Source organism: Nerophis ophidion, linkage group LG07 (genome assembly GCF_033978795.1).
Source record: "Nerophis ophidion isolate RoL-2023_Sa linkage group LG07, RoL_Noph_v1.0, whole genome shotgun sequence".
Lineage (NCBI taxonomy): Eukaryota > Metazoa > Chordata > Actinopteri > Syngnathiformes > Syngnathidae > Nerophis > Nerophis ophidion.
Window position 1 is genome coordinate 29,888,177 of NC_084617.1, and position 20,198 is coordinate 29,908,374.

Below are 20,198 nucleotides of genomic sequence, written 5' to 3' on the forward strand. Positions count from 1 at the left end.
GGGACCGTAGTCAGACCAATGTGGTCCGTAAATGATGAAAGGCAAGAGCGCTAATACCACGCCAACCCATTTTTTTGTGTTGGTCAAACATTTGTGTTTCAAATTTTTTGGGCGTTGTGAAACATTTTCTGAGTTTTTCAAACTGTTCTGAATTTGTGAAATATTTTTGGGTTCAAGAAACATTTTGGGGTTTTTGAAGCCATTTTTGGAGTATGAAAAACATTTTTTGAATTTGTGAAATATCTTTTGGGGTTAAGAAACATTTTTGTTTTTGATACCTTTGGTGTTTTGTGTAAAAAAAAGATTGTCAATCGAAGCATTTTTGAGTTTGTGTAACATTTGTTTGTGCAACATTGTTTTTTGCAAAAAAAATTTGAGTTTCCGTAACATTTTTTTGTTCGTGCAAAATTTAGTTTTTTGAAACTTTTCGGGTTTGCAAACCTTTTTTTGAGTTTGTTAAGACAAAAACGTCCCTGGTCTCCACTGGATTGTGACATCATTAAAGTCCATCATCAAGCACTTGCTGTTTTTTTGTAGAAAATTTTATTCAACATACATTTTCCAGCAAAAAGGCAATATACAGGAAGAGTCGCTGCTACACGTAGGACTTGAAAGTGAAACCATGAAAACAAGATTCTGCAGCTTGTCTCTGCACTCAGACAACACAACCTGATGTGTTTAGCTGGGAAAACAAATCCAAAAATGGAACAAACCGGTACATTAGAACACCAACAAAAAGTTACACAAAAGAAATATAAACAACCGGCTCTTTCTGTATCGAAATTTTACACTTTTTGAAATGTACAATTCGTCAATGTGGTCTTGGTGCTGGGAGGAGAAAAGCAAACAATCATTTCATGCTCTTTGACTGCTGCCTACCAAGCACTTACTGCTGACAGCCACCAGAGGGCGACACTGTGCGGGATGGAAGGAAAAGAGCAAAGGACAACTTTGGGATAATAATTTAAAAAAAAAAATTCCAATCCTGAGAAATTAAGATGAAATACACACAAATTTCTTCCTCATTTTTCCCCCGTTTATTTTTTTTTAAACATATGCAGTGGATTCTTATTACTTTATAACAATACAAGTTCTGCAGAAAGACAAAAAGTTGTTTTTATTAGATTTTTCTTTTTTGGCTCCCAACAAAACTAAGTGAGAAAGACGTGCTTGTGTGGCACTAAAAAGGGAGCAGAAAAAGTAAGCACACTCAGGCTCGGTAAAAAGAGGATGGACGCCAGCACTTCCATTCTTGTTGATGCTGTTACGGACTAACGGTGTGGGGGAGTGGCCTTTGTCCACTCACGGCAGACCTTGGAACTCCAACAAAAGAGGAGAAGAGGATGTATATTTATAGTTCTATACACAATGCTAGAATATTCACTCTCTGCTTAGTCAAACACCTTTGCCTCGCTCCCTTAGAGAAGCCCTGGAACAAAAAAACAAAAAAAATGAAAAGGTTGGTCATGTGAAGGTTGGCTAAAAATAATAAAGTTTAATGAAGGAATATGTCGGAAGAAATATTCCATGGGCTGAAGACGCTGCCAGGTGGTGCTTGTTGAGTTCCAGGCGGGGTAGGGACAGACACACACACACACGCAGGCACGCACACACACACACGCAGGCACACACACACACACACACACACACGCGGAAACGCACACACGCTGGGTTACAGTCAGTTACGGCGAGGAGCAGTGAGAGGAGGAGGAGGACGGCTGCTTCAGTTGTGGATCTTGATGGCCTTCTCCAAGTAGGTGTATCGGCCTCTCTTTGGAGCTTTGTTGAAATGATCCAAGCCCAGCCAGGGACGTGGATGTGACATGTTGCCTGGGGGGGGAGAGACATGTGTGAGACAATCACAGGAATAGGCATTGGAGCAAAAATGTGTGTGATATCATGTGCGATACAAGCAGTCCTGCAGAGTGTTTACTTGTCTGTGTGATATGTGCGATACAAGCAGTACTGCAGTGTGTCAACTTGTGTGTGATATGTGTGATACAAGCAGTACTGCTGTGTCTACTTGTGTGATATCATGTGCGATACAAGCAGCCCTGCAGTGTTCACTTGTCTGTGTGATATGTGCGATACAAACAGTCCTGCAGCGTGTCTACTTGTCTGTGATATGTGCGATACAAGCAGTCCTTCAGTGTGTTTTCTTGTGTGATATCATGTGGGATACAAGCGGTACTGCAGCATGTTTACTTGTGTGATATCATGTGCGATAACAACAGCAGTCCTTCAGTGTGTTTTCTTGTGTGATATCATGTGGGATACAAGCTGTACTGCAGCATGTTTACTTGAGTGTGATATCATGCACGATACAAGCAGTCCTGCAGCGTGTCTACTTGTGTGATATCATGTGGGATACAAGCAGGCCCGCAGCGTTAGGGCTGGGCAATATATCGATATACTGGATATATCGCGGGTTTGTCTCTGTGCGATATAGAAAATGACTATATCGTGATATTCGAGTATATGTTCTCAAGCAGTTGCTTTCAGATGCTGTCATTACACTACAGGCTCTTCCCAATCTTTCTTGTGTCTCCTTCTCACAGACAGCAAGTGTATGGCGTCACATTAGTGCCAACAATCCAAGCGCATAAAAACTGTTATCGCGCGCTGATTCTCCACTTCGCGCGCGACACCCTTTTGCAGTTGTATGTGTATGAAAAGAGAGATATTCATCTTGACACTTCATTAACTATGTGATGTTCTCTCAACAGATGAGACATTACCTTCTTCAAAGACTTTTAGAATTTGTTTGTGTCAAGATCAATCTCTTTTCATACACATACAACCAGTCCACAGATGTCAGTCAGTGATGGAAATTATATTTTCAAATATGTTTTCTTTCCTCACTTGTCTGTTTTAAAAAATATTTTTATTTACTTAATATTTGTATATGTAAATATTGAATGTATGCCACAATGTGGGACTATTAATTTTCTTTCCTCTGTCTACTTTAAGTTTACACCAGAGTCTACCCGAACCCACTTATCAATGCGTACTTCATATCAGGACCACATGATTAGCATATGGGCCTAATTATTGATGTTATGATTGCAATTACTATTTTAGTAGAATAATGAATGACAGGTTAACACTACAATTAATTAATATGGTTTTAATATTACTATAAAAAGTATTTACGTTTCTGCAAACAACACAAACTATGGAGAATTCGATATCAGCCCAGATCAGTACAGATGGCAGAGTTAAAAATATCTATTTAAAAAAAAAACAAAAAAAGCTAGCTCCATACATTAGGCAAATTAACTCTGAGAGATAATAGTGTAAGACTTACTTGTTCAGCCATGATAGCCCCATGAAAACTTGATTTCCTTTCTTTTTAATCCCAGGGAACTGCCATGGACCTTTCATCCTAAATATGAATAAACACTCAATGTTTCTCCATCTTACCTCGGACAACTGGTCCCCATCATTTTATTGATGTCAATGGTACATGTACTATTTAAATATACATATACATACAATACTCTGACATTTATAACAAATCGAAAGGAGGAAAGAAAATTAATAGTCCCACTTTGTGGCATACATTCAATATTTACATATACAAATATTAAATGAATAAAAATATTTTTTAAAACAGACAAGTGAGGAAAGAAAACCTTTGAAAAATTAATTTCCATCATTGACTGACATCTGTGGACTGGTTGTATGTGTATGAAAAGAGATTGATCTTGACACTTCATTAACTATGTTATGTTCTCTCAACAGATGAGACATTACCTTCCTCAAAGACTTTTAGATCAAATTCAATTGGCATTTTCCACAACTCCACTAAATTTGGACTTTTTAGAATTTGTTTGTCGACAGGAGCTGTATCATCATGATACATATTGACGATGACCCGCCCTGCTATACTTCTGATTGGCCCTGGGCAATTTTCGCCTGACCAATCAGAAAGGAGGGGCCGTGTAAGAATAACCGCCCACATACTGCCAAAACTAAGACGGCGCGCGCACGCACATAGGCACCGCGCGCACGCACAAAGGCATCATACGCGCGCGCACGAAGTGGAGAATCAGCGCGCGATAACAGTTTTTATGCGCTTGGATTCTTGGCACTAATGTGACGCCATACAAGTGCACCTTCTTACATACGTCACATATGTATACGCCCTAGGGGCGGTTCTAGGCATGCTTATATGAGGGGGCAGTCAGAAATGTGAAGGGGGCATCATGTGTACACATCATGCTCCAGCACTTTTTTTTTTGTGCTTATAGTAACGATGCTTTCTTCATTAAAATGGGTCTTTAGCTATGTGTCCAACCCCAACCTGAAGTAGTGGATTGCACTTTGTCAGGCCTGACCACAATAAGGTGGCAATCCCTCAGGGGGGAAACTGAAAAATGAAAATAAAAATAGATGAATAAAATAAAATAAAACATCCTTCATCCAGATTTGATCAACCAACAACATAACATTTATCCTAACTGGATGGCCTAACTCTCAAATAAATTTTGACCCAAAGTAGGACTTCACACACTACAGTCAATATTTACAAAACTGAAAGGTAGTCTGATGAATAATGATAAAAAAGAATCTCAAACTATAATTGCTACTACTACATGCAGGAGCAGGACTAGACTTTTTAAATGCTCTGAAAAATGGATGCATTACAGAGCATTAACTTTCTCTTTGTGAGCTGCTGGAAGCTGGAGCAGAAAATAAGTAAGCTTGAACAACAACAGAAAAAAGCCGCTGTGATTACATGAAGAAAAACAACAACAGTACAGGACTACACCCTGGGGCGGGGCTTTACGAAGGGGTCTGTCAGACACAGGTCACTTGTCTTCAGTTTGTCACATGCAGTGGACGTGGGCACTCATCTGGGCACAAAATTCATTCACTCCAGTGTATGTGTGTTGCCCACTTGCTTGTAAATTGATGAAAACGGCAGTGTTTTTGTTTTTAGGTGTCTTGGTCATATCAAATGAAACTTATAATTAGTTTATTACAAAATGTAGATTGAAACATTAAAGGTTGACTGTAGAATTACAAGAAAAACAACAGAAAAATAATTCCAGCAGTCGATTGGCAGACCGTTGCTAAGTAAAACGGGCCGTTGCTAGGGACTCCGCTCTGAAGAGGACAGCAGAGGAGGACTGCTAAGCAGGATATATATACCTTATGTTTCACTTTTATCCTCATTAACAGCATCATAAATGACTTGTAGCTTGTTACAGGGACAGTGGAGGCTCTCTGCCTTCCAAACCACTGCTGCTCAGAGCCTCCGTTGTCACTGCTCTCGTCAAGTTGTATAAAAAAAAAAAAAAGGAACTCCATAGCACCGAAAGTCCGCGACGATAAACGTGTTTATGACAGATAAGACTACACAAATACACCCATCCTAACAAGTATATGATAAATGTAGAAAACATTTCCTTTTCTTTTACTTTCATACTGCAACAGTGATTGTATGTTCGCTGAGGGCTGAGGGGTGTTGTGTCTGCTGCACAGCCTGTGGAATTCTGAATACACGCACAGCGGAGGGAGGGATGGCAGGGAAGCCGACACTACTATATCGTGTGTGTCCCTTTTTCGGCTGATTTTTCCGCTAGAGCAGGTAATTTTGTCAACTTGTAATGTAGTAATTTTGTGACTTTATTAAAATTATCTTTCTCAAATTTTGATTTGAGTGGGCAAGACATTTATTTAAGGGGGCTCTGCCCCCTCTTGCCCCTGCGTAGAGCCGGCCATGATACGCCCCCGCAGGGCAGAGAGTTAGCAGCATGACTAAGGTTAGCTGTGTTGCGAGTGGTAATACAAGAGAAAGAAGGTGCCAATCTGGTAACAAATGAAGGAAGATGTAATTCCCAAGAAAAACAGCAGGGGGTCCATCGTTTGGCAGTGGTTTGGCTTCAAGTGGGAATATGTCAAACAGACAACCGTAATTTGTCAAGTGTGGGGCTAAAGCGTTACTACAACAAGTAGCATTACTGCTAATATGTAGCATCATTTGAAAAGTCACCTGCTAGAGAATGAAGAGTGCGTACTCCGCATTTCAACATCTCCATTCGGTGCCACACCAACACCGTATGAAAAAAATTGTGAACAACATAAGGAGATAACGTCCGCAGTAACCCACCACATAGCGATTTGATTTCCTATTATGCAACTAATTTTTATTTGACAGTTATTGAAATATCTTGTGTGACATCATGCACAAAAGTGCACTTTGTTTTAAACTATTGTAGTGGCGAAAGTGTACAAAAAGTACACTTTAATTTAGAGCTGTTTTGATATGTCATCGTAGTGACATCCTGCACAAAAATATTGAGATATTAAAAAAACGCCATATCGCCCAGCCCTAAGCAGCATGTTTATGTGTGTGATATCATGTGTGATACAATCAGTGCTGCAGCATGTTTACTTGTGTGTGGTATCATACTCGATACAAGCAGTCCTGCAGCGTCTTTGGGTGCGACATCATGTGCAATACAAACAGTCCTGCAGTGTTGTGTGTTCTATCATGTGCGAAACAAGCAGTCATGCAGCATCTTTACTTGTGTGATATGTGCGATACAAGGAGTCGTGCAGAGTGTTTACTTGTGTGTGATATAAAGTGCGATACAAGCAGTCCTGCACCATGATTACTTGTGTGCGATATCATTTGCGATTCAAGCAGTCCTGCAGAGTGTTTACGTGTGTGATATCATGTGAAATACAAGCAGTCCTGCAGCGTGTTGACTTGTGATATCATGTGCGATACAAGCAGTTCTGCAGAGTGTTTACTTGTGTGATATGTGCGATACAAGCAGTCCTTCAGAAAGTTTGCTTGTGTATGATATCGTGTGCGATACAAGCAGTCCTGCAGAGTGTTTGTCCGTGTGATATGGGCGATACAAACAGTACTGCAGTGTGTCTGCTTGTGTGTGATATCATGTGCTATACAAGCAGTCATGCAGCATGTTTACTTGTGTGTGATATCATGTGCTATACTAGCAGTCATGCAGCATATTTACTTGTGTGTGATGTCCTGTGCACTACAAGCAGTCCTGCAGCGTGTTTTACCTGTGTGTGATATCATGTGCGATACAAGCAGACCTGCAGCATGTTTTTGTGCAATACAAGCAATCCTGCAGAGTGTTTACTTGTGTTATGCGATACAAGCAGTCATAAACCATGTTTACTTGTTTGATATGTGTGATACAAGCAGTCCTGCAGCGTGTTTACTGTGTGTGATGTGTGATACAAGCAGTCCTGCAGCAAGCTTACTTGTGTGTGGTATGTGCGATAAAAGCAGTCATGCAGCGTGTATACTTGTGTGTGATATCATGTGCGATACAAGCAGTCCTGCAGAGTGTTTGTCTGTGTGATATGTGCGATACAAGCAGTCCTGCAGTGTGATATATGCGATACAAGCAGTACTGCCATATGTCTACTTGTATGTGATATCATGTGCTATACAAGCAGTACTGCCGTGTGTCTACTTGTGTGTGATATCATGTGCTATACAAGCAGTCATGCAGCATGTTTACTTGTGTGTGATATCATGTGCGATACAAGCAGACCTGCAGCATGTTTGTGTGCAATACAAGCCGTCCTGCAGAGTGTTTACTTGTGTTATGCGATACAAGCAGTCATAAACCATGTTTACTTGTGTGATGTGTGATACAAGCAGTCCTGCAGCGTGTCTATTTGTTATATATTGTGCAATACAAGCAGTCCTTGAGCGTGTTTACTGTGTGTGATGTGCGATACAAGCAGTCCTGCAGCATGTTTACTTGTGTGATGATATGTGCAATACAAGCAGTCCTGTAGCGTGTTTACTTGTGTGATATCCTGTGATACAAGCAGTCCGGCAGACTGTTTACTTGTGTATGATATCATGCGCGATACAAGCCGTCCCACAGAGTGTTTACTTGTGTGCTATGTGCGATACAGTCATAAAGCATGTTTACTTGTGTGATATAATGTGCGATACAAACAATCCTGCAGCATGTTTACTTGTGTGTGATATGTGCGATACAAACAGTCCTGCAGCGTGTTTACTTGTGTGATATGTGCGATACAAGCAGTCCTGCAGCAAGCTTGCTTGTGTGTGATATGTGCGATACAAGCAGTACAGCCGTGTGTATACTTGTGTGTGATATCATGTGCGATACAAGCAGTCCTGTGGCGTGTTTACTTCTGTGATATCCTGTATGATACAAGCAGTCCTGCAGTGTTTACTTGTGTGTGATATCATGCACGATACAAGCAGTCCTGCAGCGTGTTTGTGTGCGATACAAGCAGTCATAAAGCATGTTTACTTGTGTAATATGTGCGATACAAGCAGTCCTGCAGCGTGTTTACTTGTGTGTGATATCATGTGCGATACAAGCTTTGTTTTATGTGCGATACAAGCAGTCATAAAGCATGTTTACTTGTGTGATATGTGCGATACAGGCAGTCCTGCAGCGTGTCTACTTACTTGTGTAATATCATGTGCGATACAAGCAGTCTTGCAGCGTATTTACTTGTGTGATGTGTGATACAAGCAGTCCTGCAGCATGTTTACTTTTGTGTGATGTGATATGTGCGATACAAGCAGTCCAGCAGTGTTTACTTGTGTTTGATATCGTGTGTGATACAAGCAGTCCTGCAGTGTTTACTTGTGTTTGATATCGTGTGTGATACAAGCAGGCCTGCAGGATGTTTAATAGTGTCAAACGGCGTTTAATAGTGAACACACAGCAGAGTCAGAAAATGTAATATCCTTTTTTAAAGTTGACACCAAAAATCATCAATACCAGACTTGTACATAAATACTACACTTGTACAAACACCGTTTCCATATGAGTTGGGAAATTGTGTTGGATGTAAATATAAACGAAATACAATGATTTGCAAATCCTTTTCAACCCATTTTCAGTTGAATATGCTACAAAGACCACATATTTGATGTCCAAACTGATAAAAAATATGTTGTTGTTGCAAATAATCCTTAACTTTAGAATTTGATGCCAGCAACACGTGACAAAGAAGTTGGGAAAGGTGGCAATAAATACTGATAATGTTGAGGAATGCTCATCAAACACTTATTTGGAACACCCAACAGGTGAGTCCCATGATTGGGTATAAAAACAGCTTCCCAAAAAATGCTCAGTCTTTCACAAGAAAGGATGGGGCGAGGTACACCCCTTTGTCCACAACTGCGTGAGCAAATAGTCAAACAGTTTAAGAAGAACGTTTCTCAAAGTGCAATTGCAAGAAATTTTGAGATTTCAACATCTTCAGTCCATAATATCATCAAAAGGTTCAGAAAATCCAGAGAAATCACTCCACGTAAGCGGCATGGCCGGAAACCAACATTGAATGACCGTGACCTTCGATCCCTCAGACGGCACTGTATCAAAAACCGACATCAATCTCTAAAGGATATCACCACATGGGCTCAGGAACACTTCAGAAAACCACTGTCACTAAATACAGTTTGTCGCTACATCTGTAAGTGCAAGTTAAAGCTCTACTATACAAAGCGAAAGCCATTTAACAACATCCAGAAACGCTGCCGGCTTCTCTGGGCCCGAGATCAACTAAGATGGACTGATGCAAAGTGGAAAAGTGTTCTGTGGTCTGACGAGTCCACATTTCTAATTGTTTTTGGAAATATTCGACATCGTGTAATCAGGACCAAAGGGGAAGCAAACCATCCAGACTGTTATCGACGCAAAGTTCAAAAGCCAGCATCTGTGATGGTATGGAGGTGCATTAGGGCCAAAAGCATGGGTAACTTACACATCTGTGAAGGCACCATTAATGCTGAAAGGTACATACAGGTTTCGGAACAACATATGCTGCCATCTAAGCGCCGTCTTTTTCATGGACGACCCTGCTTATTTCAGCAAAACTATGCCAAGTCACATTCAGCACGTGTTACAACATTGTGGCTCTGTAAAAAAAGAAGAGTGTGGGTACTTTCCTGGCCCGCCTGTCTCCCATCGAAAATGTGTGGCGCATTATGAAGCGTATAATACGACAGCGGAGACCCCGAACTGTTGAACAATTGAAGCTCTACATAAAACAAGAATGAGAAAGAATTCCACTTTCAAAGCTTCAACAATTAGTTTCCTCAGTTTCCAAACGTTTGAGTGTTGTTAAATGAAAAGGTGATGTAACAGTGGTGAACATGCTCTTTCCCAACTACTTTGGCACGTGTTGCAGGCATGAAATTCTAAGTTAATTACTATCTGCAAAAAAAAATAAAGTTTATGCGTTTGAACATCGTATATTTTGTCTTTGTAGTGGATTCAATTAAATAAGGGTTGAAAAGGATTTGCAAATCATTGTATTCCGTTTATATTTACATCTAACAATTTCCCAACTCATATGGAAACGGGGTTTGTACATAAATACTAGTGAATGTTTCAAATAATCCATGCATCAAATCTTATGTTTTTGTTTGAGTGTGCGTTGTTTTTAAACTACCCAGAAAATCTTGTTCATCACAATAATCCACCATTACTGTATTAGTTGTGCTTCATACAAGATTATCTTGGTTTTCATTTAAAAATAAGGTCCGGGCAATAAAACGATATCAACATAATGCGATAGACTTGGAATCGGTATCAATTAAAAATAGATTCAATAAATGTTTTCTTCCTGGTGGGAGGAAAGCGGAGGTATGGAAGCGAGGTTGGTTGCATGAAAACAAACACTCGCTCTTTGAGTAACTGAGCAACGCAGGAAGTGATCACTGACACGCCAACAGCCAATCAGGTATCAGTATCAACTATAAAGTGTGGTTGATTCCTTACATGGAGTGAGAACTATATGGGGAGGCGCACTGTTCACATTTTAACCAATACGGGTCCAAGTTACTCATTATGGTGGTACTTTGTAAACAGAGTTTGACAACCACTGGTCGAGGCTATCTATATGTTGTCTAACTGGGAAGTAGATTTTTCCACAAAGCTGCATGTTGCACCATACAAAGTGTTTACACTGTACGTTTTGTGCTTATTACACACCAGCTGTCTGATTGTAACGTGCATCTTAGTTGAAGTTTTCATTGCCAAATTTGAAGGTGTTAAAATAGCCAACAGTACCCTGTCTAATGCAAATCCAATGTGAATTAGCATCAAGCGAGCGCCTTTTGGAAAGCAGCCTTAGTTTAATTTGGAGTGTTTTCTAACAATCACACTTGCTTTGTTGGTGTTGAAAATGTCAACATTCGATCTGTGCCTATAAAAGCACCAAATTCGGTATACCTGCCTTGTGATGTAGAGCGAATAAATTGTGGACAAAAGATGAAAGTCACCTGGAGAGTATGGCATTTTTTTCAAGGGACCGTAGTCAGACCAATGTGGTTTGTAAATGATGCAAGGCCAGAGCGTTAATACTAGGGGCTGCAACAACTAATTGATTAAATCGATTATAAAAAATAATTGGCGATTAATTTTGTCATCAATTCGTTGGATGTATGCAATGCGCATGCGCGGAGGCTTTTTTTTTTTTGATAATTTTTTTTTTTCTTTCCCCTAAACAGTTATTTATAAACTGCAACATTTACAAACAGCTGAAAAACAATAATCAAAATAAGTACAAAAACAGTACAAAACAGCGCCAGGGCTGCGCTGAGGCTAAGTCTCATGAGGTGGCAGTGAGCCAGCCAATGATGTGTCATGTGCAGCTCACGTGACCGCGCCGTCTCCTTTGTGGAAACGTTCAAAAAATGGCGGAAGGAAACAGTACGGATAGTTCAGCGGAGAAACACCTTGAGGTTATTGCTTCATTGGAGAAAAGTGTACGACATAAGTCGTCCAAAGTGTCGGAACACTTTAAAGACTTCAAAGAGGACATTTCCTGCAAAAGATGCAGCATGGACGTCGCGTGGCACGGAAGGACAACATTGCTTCGGCAGCACCTGAAGAAGATGAAGGGAAGAACTCACGGTACGTAACTTTTTAAAGTCCATAGTCCCAGTATATTGAGCCGTTGTGTCCGTCTTTGTGTGTTTTTAATCTTTTGTTAACGAGATTTTTTTTCTGGAAGCGCACCAGCAACTGTTGTGTATTAACTTTTAGAGTGTTAGGAACTTTTTGGATAGTGCGGTGACTTCATTTTCTGTGTTGTTTTGAGTCGCAACAGGCATTCATAAGTTCAGGATTTTTTTGTGAGTAACTTTAACGTTATGTCTTTGTTGCAACGGGGCTGATAATGTGTCTCCGGCACATTTAACTCTGTTTTCAGAGAAAAAACGCACGTATAAACGTAACGGACAGAAATATCTCAGGTTGGTTTCATAATGGATCGATGTAGCCGGAACCAATAAAGCTATATAAATCTATTTAGACTTGAGTGACGCTTTAGTATAACTAAACGTTATGAAGGTGCTGGAACATGCTATTATTCACAGGCAGCCTAAAGTGAATCCTTTATTATTCAGAACAGAAACGTGTACTATATCTGATCCAGTTTTGATCTGATGGGTTACATTTCTGTGTTGTTATTGGTGTATTCTGCAACTCCAATGTCCATTTATTTAATTTAGCTGTTTTTTTTAATGTGGTGGCGTACTTGTCTTTTACGTCAGAAATTATTAATTCAATCAACTGGGTATGTATTGAACTCCTCCACTTGTTCAAATACCTAGGAGTCTTGTTCACGAGTGAGGGAAGAGTGGATCGTGAGATCGACAGGCGGATCGGTGCGGCGTCTTCAGTAATGCGGACGTTGTACCGATCCGTTGTGGTGAAGAAGGAGCTGAGCCGGAAGGCAAAGCTCTCACTTTACCGGTCGATCTACGTTCCCATCCTCACCTATGGTCATGAGCTTTGGGTCATGACCGAAAGGATAAGATCACGGGTACAAGCGGCCGAAATGAGTTTCCTCCGCCGTGTGGCGGGGCTCTCCCTTAGAGATAGGGTGAGAAGCTCTGCCATCCGGGAGGGACTCAAAGTAAAGCCGCTGCTCCTTCACATCGAGAGGAGCCAGATGAGGTGGTTCGGGCATCTGGTCAGGATGCCACCCGAACGCCTCCCTAGGGAGGTATTTAGGGCACGTCCAACCGGTAGGAGGCCACGGGGAAGACCCAGGACACGTTGGGAAGAGTATGTCTCCCGGCTGGCCTGGGAACGCCTCGGGATCCCCCGGGAAGAGCTAGACGAAGTGGCTGGGGAGAGGGAAGTCTGGGTTTCCCTGCTTAGGCTGTTGCCCCCGCGACCTGACCTCGGATAAGCGGAAGATGATGGATGGATGGATGGATGGGTATGTATTGAGTTAAATGTAAATGATGCTACTATATACATTCATAATATGGTTTCTCTCATTTCAGAAAGAAACAAGGCAGCATTAGAGACTTGGTACAAAGGAAGGTGTGCACACCACAGCAAGCAGCTGTATTGACTGATGCTATCCTGAATATGTTGCTAACTGACACGTCCTCAACCCTGGTTACACTCTTCCCTCGAGGAACCATTTTACCAAACTGATGGAGAGGAAGTACGAGCGGACATTCCATGCAGTGTAGACTGACATAAAAGCCACCCAGAGCAAAATTGCTCTCACAACTGATGTGTCGACAAGTGTAGCCTACCTTGGCAATACATGCCACTACATTGGAGAGGAATGGAACATGAAGTCAATCTGCCTTACGACCATGCCACTACAGGAAAGACATTCAGCATCCAACATTGCAGAATGGTTGGAATAGGTAGTAGCCAGGTTTGAAATTCCTCTAAGCAAAACTATTACTATTTTGCAGGACAATGGTGCACTTTATAAAAAAAAACATATTTGTAACACTTGCCTTGTTTTATTTGGCAAGCCGAAAGGACATTGTGCCAGAACAATTTCCCTTGTGGATCATTAATGTTTGTCTAAGTCTAAGTATGCTGTTTTTTAAAATAAAGTATTGGAAAAGATAGAATTGTAGTTTGTCTCTTATATCCGATTATCCATCCATCCATCTTCTTCCGCTTATCCGAGGTCGGGTCGTGGGGGCAACAGACTAAGCAGGGAAACCCAGACTTCCCTCTCCCCAGCCACTTTGTCTAGCTCTTCCCGGGGGATCCCGAGGCGTTCCCAGGCCAGCCGGGAGACATACTCTTCCCAACGTGTCCTGGGTCTTCCTCGTGGCCTCCTACCGGTTGGACGTGCCCTCCTACCGGTTGGACGTGCCCTAAACACCTCCCTAGGGAGGCGTTCGGGTGGCATCCTGACCAGATTCCCGAACCACCTCATCTGGCTCCTCTCGATGTGGAGGAGCACCGGCTTTACTTTGAGTTCCTCACGGATGGCAGAGCTTCTCACCCTATCTCTAAGGGAGAGCCCCGCCACAAGGCGGAGAAAACTCATTTCGGCCGCTTGTACCCGCGATCTTATCCTTTCGGTCATGACCCAAAGCTTATGACCATAGGTGAGAATGGGAACGTAGATCGACCGGTAAATTGAGAGCTTTGCCTTCCGGCTCAGCTCCTTCTTCACCACAACAGATCAGTACAACGTCCGCATTACTGAAGACGCCGCACTGATCCACACTTTCCTCACTCGTGAACAAGACTCCTAGGTACTTGAACTCCTCCACTTGGGGCAGGGTCTCCTCCCCAACCCGGAGATGGCATTCCACCCTTTTCCGGGCGAGAACCATGGACTCGGACTTGGAAGTGCTGATTCTCATTCCGGTCGCTTCACACTCTGCTGCGAACCGATCCAGTGAGAGCTGAAGATCCCGGTCAGATGAAGCCATCAGAACCAAATCTTCTGCAAAAAGCAGAGACCTAATCCTGCGGTCACCAAACCGGAACCCCTCAACGCCTTGACTGTGCCTAGAAATTCTGTCCATAAAAGTTATGAACAGAATCGTTGCCAACATGAGCGTTGAAGTCCCCCAGTAGGACAAGGAAATCAGCTGGGGGAGCACTTTCCAGTACTCCCTCAAGTGTACCCAAAAAGGGAGGGTACTCTGAACTGCTGTTTGGTGTGTAAGCACAAACAACAGTCAGGACCCGTCCCCCCACCCGAAGGGGGAGGGAGGCTACCCTTTCATCCACCGGGTTGAACTCCAACGTGCAGGCTTTGAGCCGGGGGGCAACAAGAATTGCCACCCCAGCCCGTCGCCTCTCACTGCCGGCAACGCCAGGGTGAAAGAGGTCCAGTCCCTCTCGAGAGAAGTGGTTCCAGAGCCCTTGCTGTGCGTCGAAGTGAGTCCGACTATATCCAACCGGAACTTCTCCACTTCGCGCACTAGCTCAGGCTCTTTCCCCCCCAGTGAGGTGACGTTCCACGTCCCAAGAGCTAGCTTCTGTAGCCGAGTATCGGACCGCCAAGTGCCCTGCCTTCGGCTGCCGCCCAGCTCACATTGCACCCGACCTCTATGGCTCTGGTCAGTGGCGGCAGCGGCGATGACCAAGAAGAACGCGGAGTTGGAATATAATTACAACACTTTATGTACATATTTATATACATATTTATATAATAATTACATATTTATATAATATGTAACTACTAGTTCCATTCACAGACAGAGTCACATTGCTTTTATGAGCGGTCGAGCGAGTCAAAAGCCCCAAAAAATAAAAAATTAAAAAAAATTATTTTATCTTTATTTGTGGCGGCTGTAATTCTTTCGTGGTGGGCCGCCACAAATAAATGAATATGTGGGAAACCCTGGTATTGCAGTAAACAAGCAATGAGTACCTGGCTGTGGTTCGAAGTCCTTTAGGTTGACCTCGTACTCGTCTTCAGTGATGTACTGATGCCGACCCATCATCACAATGGCAAACTTGAACTGCAGGATGGAGAAAAGATGAATGAGCGAATGTAACACTTGAATACAGATATATATAACGTGTGAGTGTCACACCTTTTCAAACTCTTTCTCCTGGATATCCAACATAGTCTGGATCCTCCTCATCACCTCCCTAAAAGACTCGCCCTGGAGGGAGGAAGAGGCAGAGAGGTGAGGAATAAGGAGGGACTGAAGGGATCAGAGGAGGGGGGAAGGTGAGCACACCTGTCGGATTTTCAGCAAGAAGGGAATCCCAAAGGTGCCAAAGACTTCCTTGTGGAAATGAGCGACTGGGATGAGAAGTTCACTGTCCTTGTCCAGGTCCACCTGGTCCACGGGAATCTCCTGGAGGAGGAAGGCCAGGTAGAAGATGTCACGCTCATGACAACTATTAAGAATACATTATTTTAGTAGATAATGTTATGGATGTTTCGGAATAGAGCTGCAACATTTTGAAAAAAAAACTGAGATTTTTAGCTCCAGAATTGTCACTCGATTTGCGATTTTTATATTTTATACATTTCCGTTTAATATTATCAAACTACATTTAATAGTGTCAAACTACGGTTAATAGTGTCAAACTAAGTTTAATAGTGTCATAGATTTGCGATTTATGCAATTTTAAAAGTGCAAAAATAAGGAGTGAATGAAGACATGTTACTTTTCAATATACCTGTCTCAAAGAGCCACACATGAGAACAATATGAAGTAATTACCTTTCAATTTTTCGCTCCAGAATTGTGACTCGATTTGCAATTTTTATTTTATACATTTACCTTTAATAGCGGGAAATTACGTTTAATAGCGTCATTGATTTGCATTTGTATATTTTACACATAAGAATGAACCAATTTTGGTACTTTTGGGTGTTAACAAATATCAATTGTTTGTTAATAATTAAATCATTTTTTTTATTGGTACATTTAAAAAGGAACTGATAACTTCTGTCTAGTTATATTTTCAATTCCTTTGTTAGCATTACACTTTGCAATATTACCTCGAAGCAGTTTGGCCGAGTTTGCTCTCAGTGCTGCTGGAGTGATCCCCTCATGTTGAGAATTTACAACTTGAAAATGTTATACCCCGTTATTGTGACCAAAATGTTTAATGGCTAAGCTTTTAATGTTTCAAATAGTGGTTAGTACTTAGGCAATTAAAGATTTGAGCTTGTTTTTCCAATCTTTATCAAAATAAAACTATAGATTTCAACATTGTGCATGTGCTGAAAGATTAATTTATGATTGTTTATCAAAATATAACTAAAGATGTCAACATTGTGTATGTGCTGAAAGATTCATTTATGATTGCTGCCTTTGGTAAAAACTGAACTCTTTGATTTATTTTTTTTTACACTTTGAGTTGGTGCTTTTTAAAACACTCGTAGCAAAAATGTGTCTTAAAAAATACAAATAATATCAAGATGCTTCTTAAATGCAAAATAATAAACCTTAAAAGTATATCAAACCAACTTTTAACAGGGTGATCACTGCAAACTCATGCATTCTTCTACGCTGCTCCCTTGGACTGGAGTGTGACCTGCTTATCTTGTCGTTTCGTAAAATCTTGCCATTTTCCGCCCTTTTTGATTACCTCTCAAGGAACTCTGAAGAAACATTTATCCTTTTAGCAGTTTGAACGATTCGTACAGCTGAAAACAAAAAAGCATACGGCAATCTTTCTTTGAAAATGGCTAACTGGCGCCTAGTAACCATTGAGAACAGAGCTAGCTTGACCACTGCATGTATTTAATGTATTTTTTTCCCAAAATGTCGCTGTTGTAGAGGCTGCTGTAGGCAGGAGCTCTGTGCTCTTGTGTCATCCTTTTGTGTTTCCCTCTTGTTTTCATGTGTTATATTTTTTTTGCATTTTGGTCCGGGACCCTTTGGGACTGTGTGACAAGGGGTGGCACTTTCGTGACCTCTGTGGTGCTTTTTTTGTGGACTTTTGGATCTGCCTCCCGGGAGCCTTTTGGCCATGGAGACCAGCTGCTGGGTCTCTGCTACACCAGAGTCTGCTTGGAGGCACTGGAGGAGATGCGGATGAGGGGACAGGGCTGCGGAGCTAGCACTGAGCGCTGGGACGGAGAGGCTTTGCGGTGTCTCGACTGGGTGAGCAGGTGTCGGACACCTCAGTCTCCTTGGACGTATCCTCGCTCATCCATGCGGACTGGACACTGGCCGAGAGTGGAGTCGGCTGTCTTGGTTGCTTTGTTGGGTCTGCTTCTGTCTCTGGCCATGCTCCCTCCTCCCCAGCGGACAATGGCGTGGAACACCGCAGAGGCCACCACAGTGTATATGTTTATTTTACTTTTTATTCATAGCTGTATGTAGAAGTGTCTGGTTGTATCTGCTGCTTTAATGTCTTTAATGTCCTCTGTGTTCTTTGATGTTTCCCTCTTACACACATGTAAGAGGGATGTGTACTATGGCTATGAGTTGTTGTCTTTTTTTTTTTTCCCTTGGCCTCAGTCTGCACCCCCACTCCAGGGCCCAGGCTAAGACCGATTTTTTTTAATTTATTTTTTATTTTATTTTAATCTTCTATTCTTTTCTCCCATACCCCCGTTTACCTGTATGTCATCTTTTTTTGTAAGGGGCGCTGGAAGCCGGCAGACCCGTCAGCGATCCTGTTCTGTCTCCCTGTAATGTTTTTCTGATCTTGAATGGGATTGTGCTGAAAATTGTAATTTTCCTGAAGGAACTCTCCTGACGGAATAAATAAAGTATTATCTAATCTATCTAATGAGCGGAACATGACATTGGTAACATTCCAGCATTATAAGTTTAGATTGGGGCATGTTTTAACAGAAAGTTCCCCTTTAAGAACTATATTTTATTTACCGAAATGGAGGACAATCGACTTAGAAGTGGCTCCACACTGTGTATGGAGAGACAAGTTAGCTGCTTAGCCATCTCTGTGGCAGCTAACTCGGTTAGTAGAGTGAGCATCGAAAAAAAAAAAAAAATGAAAAAATGTGAACTATTCCGAGAGAATCAAAATGCATCAATCGATGCAAAAATCACAAAAAAGCCTGTCAAATCCTGAAGGGACTGATATTTGTGAGCCTGCCAATGTGGGCATTTTTTAAAAACATTTTGCCATCCGCACTTACCTCTATTCTGAAGGTGCGACTGGCAGCCGGAGATAAACATTCTAGAAGCTCGTCCTCCTGGTGAACCCCGATGATTTTATAGCTCACTATCTCAAGCAGCCTGGGAGGGAGGAAGAAAGTTTTATTTACTTTCTTGGCTTCACACGCAGCATGTCAGCCTGCCACACAGGACACAACCAAGGTAGAAGACACTCAGTCAGGATGGATACCTGAGCTTCTCAGAGCCTTTCTCGGAGAGCTCCACGGCCTTTTTACATTCATCCAACAGGTCACGAACACAGCCGTGCTTGTCAGGGTAGAGGGTGATCTCCTGCGGACGACACAACAGCACTGGTCACACCTCAGCTCATCTCAGAGTAGCTACGTGTGAGCTTTAGGATGTTTACCTCCTCTCTGAACTGGCTGTTGAGCCATATGGATTTAAAACTCCTCCTGTTCTCAAAGTCGGTGATCTTCATTTTCAACTGTGCGAAGGGAAAACAACACAATGAATAGTTTCACCTCTGCTGGTCTGGTTTGGGATGAAAATGTACTGCCACTCGCTTCAAAAACATGTCAGCAGAAGGTTCTCCACTTCACGTCTCCCAGCAACGTGGGAGTGACGTGCAGTGAATGTCATTTTAGAATCTGCTTTGCATATGTGCTTCATAGGAGTATCCCCTTCCGATATAAACATGCAACCTGTATCTGAATTAGGGCTGGGCAAAAACACGATATCAATATATATCGCGATAAGACATGTAATAGACGTAAATAAAAGAATAGTTGAATAAAACGTAAGATTATTTTTTTCTTTGTGGGAAGAAAGCGCAAGTATGGCAGCAAAGGTCCTCCCTCTCTGGTAACCAAAGCATAGCAGGAAGTAATCACTGACACGCTAACAGCCAATCAGGTGACAGTATAAACTATGAAGTCTCTGCAAGGAGTGAGAAGAGAAAGTCAAGATAAAGAAATCATAGATAAGAGGAAAAGTCACCTAGACAGTTTTGGGGATTTTTTTTTCTAAGGGACCGTAGTCAAACCCATGGTCTGTAAATGATGCGAGACAAGACCGCTAATACCACAACACCTTTGCTGCGCTCACCTTTTAGAGCACAGCTGTAACTTCCTGCCACTAAACCTGCAAAAAAAAGTTGTCAGGTTTCTACATGTTTACATTTTCAAACTATTTTCTTACACTTTATGAACCATTTCTTACATATTCCTTATTTTAAGAGCTTATAGTTAAGTGTTCAATGTGCTTTTACTATTTTGTTGACGTTGATAACTGAGGGGTTATAATCAGAGGAAAGTTACATTTTAAATAAAATCTTTTTTTTCCTGCTCCTTATTTTCCATAGG

The 20,198-nt window shown here is 41.8% G+C and overlaps 1 protein-coding gene across 5 annotated transcripts in view; it reads right to left on the reverse strand.

Moving 5' to 3' along the window:
* Window positions 1–524: 524 nt before the first annotated feature.
* usp7 (ubiquitin specific peptidase 7 (herpes virus-associated)) overlaps window positions 525–20,198 on the reverse strand; it is a 74,413-nt gene continuing 54,739 nt past the window's right edge. For 4 of the 5 annotated variants that reach the window (XM_061905892.1, XM_061905893.1, XM_061905890.1 and 1 more), the window contains exons 25-31: window positions 19,244–19,321; window positions 19,067–19,167; window positions 18,858–18,957; window positions 15,971–16,090; window positions 15,821–15,892; window positions 15,655–15,745; window positions 525–1,830 (exon numbers count right to left, since the gene is read on the reverse strand). In XM_061905892.1, coding sequence (XP_061761876.1) covers window positions 1,724–1,830; window positions 15,655–15,745; window positions 15,821–15,892; window positions 15,971–16,090; window positions 18,858–18,957; window positions 19,067–19,167; window positions 19,244–19,321 — 669 coding nt within the window. In that variant the 3' untranslated portion in view covers window positions 525–1,723. Of the gene's footprint in view, window positions 1,831–3,307; window positions 3,386–15,654; window positions 15,746–15,820; window positions 15,893–15,970; window positions 16,091–18,857; window positions 18,958–19,066; window positions 19,168–19,243; window positions 19,322–20,198 lie in introns of all 5 variants that reach the window. The other variant, XR_009807472.1, reaches the window with a different exon arrangement.